The sequence below is a fragment of the Dendrobium catenatum genome, unplaced genomic scaffold (assembly GCF_001605985.2).
Source record: "Dendrobium catenatum unplaced genomic scaffold, ASM160598v2 fragScaff_scaffold_1488, whole genome shotgun sequence".
Classification (NCBI taxonomy): domain Eukaryota; kingdom Viridiplantae; phylum Streptophyta; class Magnoliopsida; order Asparagales; family Orchidaceae; genus Dendrobium; species Dendrobium catenatum.
In genome coordinates this window covers 251,572-255,658 of record NW_021319950.1, presented here as the reverse complement: position 1 = coordinate 255,658, position 4,087 = coordinate 251,572, and the positions used below count along the sequence as shown (strand labels likewise).

At 35.3% G+C, this 4,087-nt stretch overlaps 1 protein-coding gene across 1 annotated transcript; it reads right to left on the bottom strand.

Annotated features, from left to right (window-relative positions):
• Window positions 1-650: 650 nt before the first annotated feature.
• Window positions 651-1,463, bottom strand: LOC110100729 (RING-H2 finger protein ATL2-like). The gene has a single exon (XM_020828368.2). The coding sequence runs from the start codon at window positions 1,433-1,435 to the stop codon at window positions 713-715; it is 723 nt and encodes a 240-aa protein (XP_020684027.1). The 5' UTR covers window positions 1,436-1,463; the 3' UTR covers window positions 651-712.
• Window positions 1,464-4,087: the final 2,624 nt, after the last annotated feature.

The window sequence follows — 4,087 nt, the reverse complement described above, 5'->3', positions numbered from 1 at the left end:
CCGGTGTGAATCATGGCAATCAATGCCCACTTTAGCTTATTCTTTTCAAATTTAGGATGTGACCATTTGTTCCCTTATGCTTAACCTTTCACAATTGTAAGGGACTACTCATCATTTTTTTTTAGAGTATTAGTTTTATATCGTATTTCTTTTAAGGTTCACATCAAGTCATCAACCTTTATTGTGAAAAAAAAAAAGAATCAAATTATTATAAGTAATATTTTAAAAATGAGAGCGGACGAGTTGGTTCAACCGGGAACAAATCAGATAATCAGTCTGATTAATTATAGAAACTAATTTAGCATTGGACTAATCAAAATTGGATTGAACTATTGATTCGACTGAACGACCATCAAATCTGTTTAGGCTTCAAATGAAACACACCCTTTATCTATCGAGAAAGATTAGTACAATTAGGGGCGCATCCAGCCTTTTTTTAAGGTGGGCAAAATCAATACATTCGTCTGACAGTGTCGGCGTGGTCTATTGTCGCGTAAGTGAAGAGGCGGAACGAAGACGTCAATGACTCAAGCGGGAGTTGGGCAAATGCTTTAGATTAGGGTACTAAATAAATAAATTTAAGGGGGCAAAAGGTCGAAATTACCCTCATATTATTTCTACAATTTCCAGGCTAAGTGGATCCACCAATGAGTATAATAATAATAATTTTTATTAAGAAACTTCTTTAAACATTATATATATAATACAACACTCACTGTCTCTCCAAGTCCTGCTCTCCATCCACCATCATCACCCATGTCCTGTGCGACTCCGAGCTCCCCTCCCGTGCCTCAACCACGCCGCCGCCGCTGCCCCCAACTCTCTCCGGCAGCCTCGGCGCCGCCACCATCTCTCCAAACACAAACTTGGTCACCAAAACCTTCGCCTCTCCCCGACAAACAGGACACGTGGAATGCGAATACAGCCACATATCAATACACCCCACATGAAACAAATGCTTACATTCGGGCAACATTCTCACCATCTCCCCTTCCTCAGCCACGCTCAAACAAACGGCGCACTCCGCCGCGCCGCCGCCATTCTCAGGCCGCCTGTAGGGAAAAGTCGGCAGCTTTTCAATGGTGGCGGCATCAAGACCTTTCGAGACTGCTTCGGTGGCGGCTGCAGGGCGGCGTGTGGGAGGAGTACGGGAGTGAATAATGGTGATGAGGCCGTCGGATTCGTACTGGCGGCGGTAGCGAGTGTAGATATGGATGCTGATGACGAGGACGACGAAGATGAGGGAGAGGATGGCGCTGAGCATAAGGCTGGCGCCGGCGGCCGAGCCCGACTGAGTTTTGCTGACCGGAAACCATTGCCCTCCGGCAATGGAGTTGGAGCTCTGTGGGGCGGAAGAAGAAGACATGGGAGGAAGCAGAGGAGTTCGGCCTCCCCTGTTTTGCTCTGTTTCAGCGTCCGATTTGTGCGGTTTCATTAAGCTGATTATCTATATATAAGCTTAAGGGCGGGATACATTAATATGTTTTAATTTATTTTTATTAAGCTTAATTACATAATTAACTAACTAATTACATAATTAATCTTTGTTAATTTGCTGTCATTAAGTACTGTACTAAGGACGATAGGACGGTAGGAGTGGCGGATACGGGCGGGAGGATGAAGTGGAGGCTACGGGAAGTGAAGAAAATTTTTTAATAGACGATAATGCCCTTGGGAAGAATGGTTTTAATATTTTTTATTTTATGTATATTATTACAGGATATATTTATATGATTTTTTTCTATTAATTATAGAATTAAATTTGTTAATTAGTTTAAATTATTTTTTTATTTTTAGTTAGTTTTTTCTAAAGTTAATTTAAGTTAAATAAAAGTATTATATTTATTTGATGACCATCAAAGTATTAATATTTTTTATTGATTTTTAAGAAATAAAAAGCATAATTTAATTTAGAGTTTATATCTGATATAATTTAAAATTAATATTTATATGTGAAAATTTTATGATTCATAGAAATAATTTAAAATTGAAATTAACTAAAAAATTTATTTGAATTGAAATTGATTGTATCAAATTTGAGTCAAAGTATCTCAAATTTAATATTGGTTTGGTTTTGAGTAAATAATTAAATAAAAAATTTAAATACACATTAAATTTGTTTGAGAAGGGTATTATGGTAATTACAGCTTCTTGGGCATCGGCTTTACTGCTGAAGTTAGCTACTTTCCGTATGGGAAAGTACCAATGCCGGATATCCGATATCGTACAAATAGCTCAGTTTCTTTTTTTTATATTATAATAAATTTTAAATAAAAAATAATATCACTCAACTAAAAAATTGATATGCATATTATCTCTATCTCCAAAGACAACTTATTTTGTTTGGAGATAGGACGCATAAAGTCATTCGGAGACCCATTAGAATGTGCCACGTTTGTGGTACCAAGCCACAACATCGGCCACGAGCAGTGCTGAGCCGTGGTACCGAGCACATGGTGATGTGACACAATCTGATTGGTCTCGGAATGATGTTGGGTGTCTGAACATAATAATTTCTTCTTCAAAACTATCAATTTTAAAATATATAATTAATTTTATGGGTTTATATTAAACTAAACATCCTTCATTGGGCTCAGATTGGATTGAATTTGGCGTCATTGGGTTCATCTTCTCGAGATGTTCAGTTCTACTTTAAAATTTGCTGAAATCAGAGTTCGAATGGTCCCGGAATTAATTTCGAAAGTTTTCGATTCAACTTTGCCTTGAGATTTGTGCCCGATCAAGATAATCTTTTGATGATATATCACCTGCAAAATATGATTTGAACATGATAGAATTTTTAATAGAGAAAAAAAAAAGAATTTTTACATATAGAACACCTCAAACTATTATGATTACATACATAATATCTAAACTTATCTATGTACTTACTTTCCAATCCTCTAAAATACCACTCCAGTTAACTTTCGTCAAAACCCCGCCACGATACCTTTCGCTCAAATTATTTGTACTAAAAAGCTATTTTAAGAAGCAATAAAAAAGCCGCTGTGAAATGGAACATTAAATTGGTGCTCTGTAGATGTTTAAAGTGCTTGGATAAGCTCTAAAGATATTTACATATATCAAGTTTGGCTTTTTGAGGAAATTTAGAGGCATTGGGATACAAAGAAAATACTATATTTTTCATTCGATTTCTCCATGAAAATATTTCTTCCTTTAATGATATCAGGTCCATTAAAATGAACCTTGAATCCATATAAATGATCCAAAAAACAATTATCAAATGGCTATCTATGAGAATGATTTCCTTAATTTCCTATTTAATAAGATTATATGTAGAGGGAAGAACAACCACATGCGTGAAATTCAATATCCATAAAGTCATTTATGTTCACTTATAAATGTTTCTAATGTTTTCGTTGTATTTTGCTCAAAATTTATGTAACAATGGTTATTGTCATAATATTTTGTATGACTTATAAGTTTTATACTCTTATTGAGTATATAATAGGTAAATTCTTATATGTAAAATTTTCTCTGCTAGCATTGCAGAGTCGAGGTTGGCAGTGCCTCGGTGTTGAGCTCTGAGTTTTTGGAGGAAAAAAGAGATTTGGGTGTTCTTTGTAGCACTGAGTCTCAATTGGAGAGACTCTGGGAAATTAGGGAGATTCTCTAGGAGCACAACGGGGCTTCAAAAGTGAGCGTCGAGGCACTAGGTTAAGTTAGTGATTTTTAAATATTAAAATATATAAATTCATTTCATTAAAACCCTAACCAAGCCATCCATCCCCTTCATTGTTAGCTTAGCCAAGAGAGAAAGAGGAGAGAGGAGAAGATAGGAGAGAGAAAAAGCCAATTTAGAGTCACTTTTGTATGTTGCTCCAGTTGAAAAAGTATTCTAATCATAGTAGATAACCCGAATTCTTTTTTTATTTTCATTGATTTCAATTTCACAAATTTTATCTCTCATAAACTTGATTAAAATATAATATCACTCGTTCTAGTGGCTTTGCATTGTGTAACTTTTGAAATGTGATAGATACAATCATCATGAGCATTTTGACTGATTAATATTGAATTTTTACTGGGTAGTTTTGTTTATATTTTATTTTGAGTAAAATTGGTA

Coding starts and splice junctions, on each gene's coding strand:
- LOC110100729 (XM_020828368.2), bottom strand. CDS start 1,435: ATGAAACCGCACAAATCGGACGCTGAAACAGAGCAAAACAGGGGAGGC.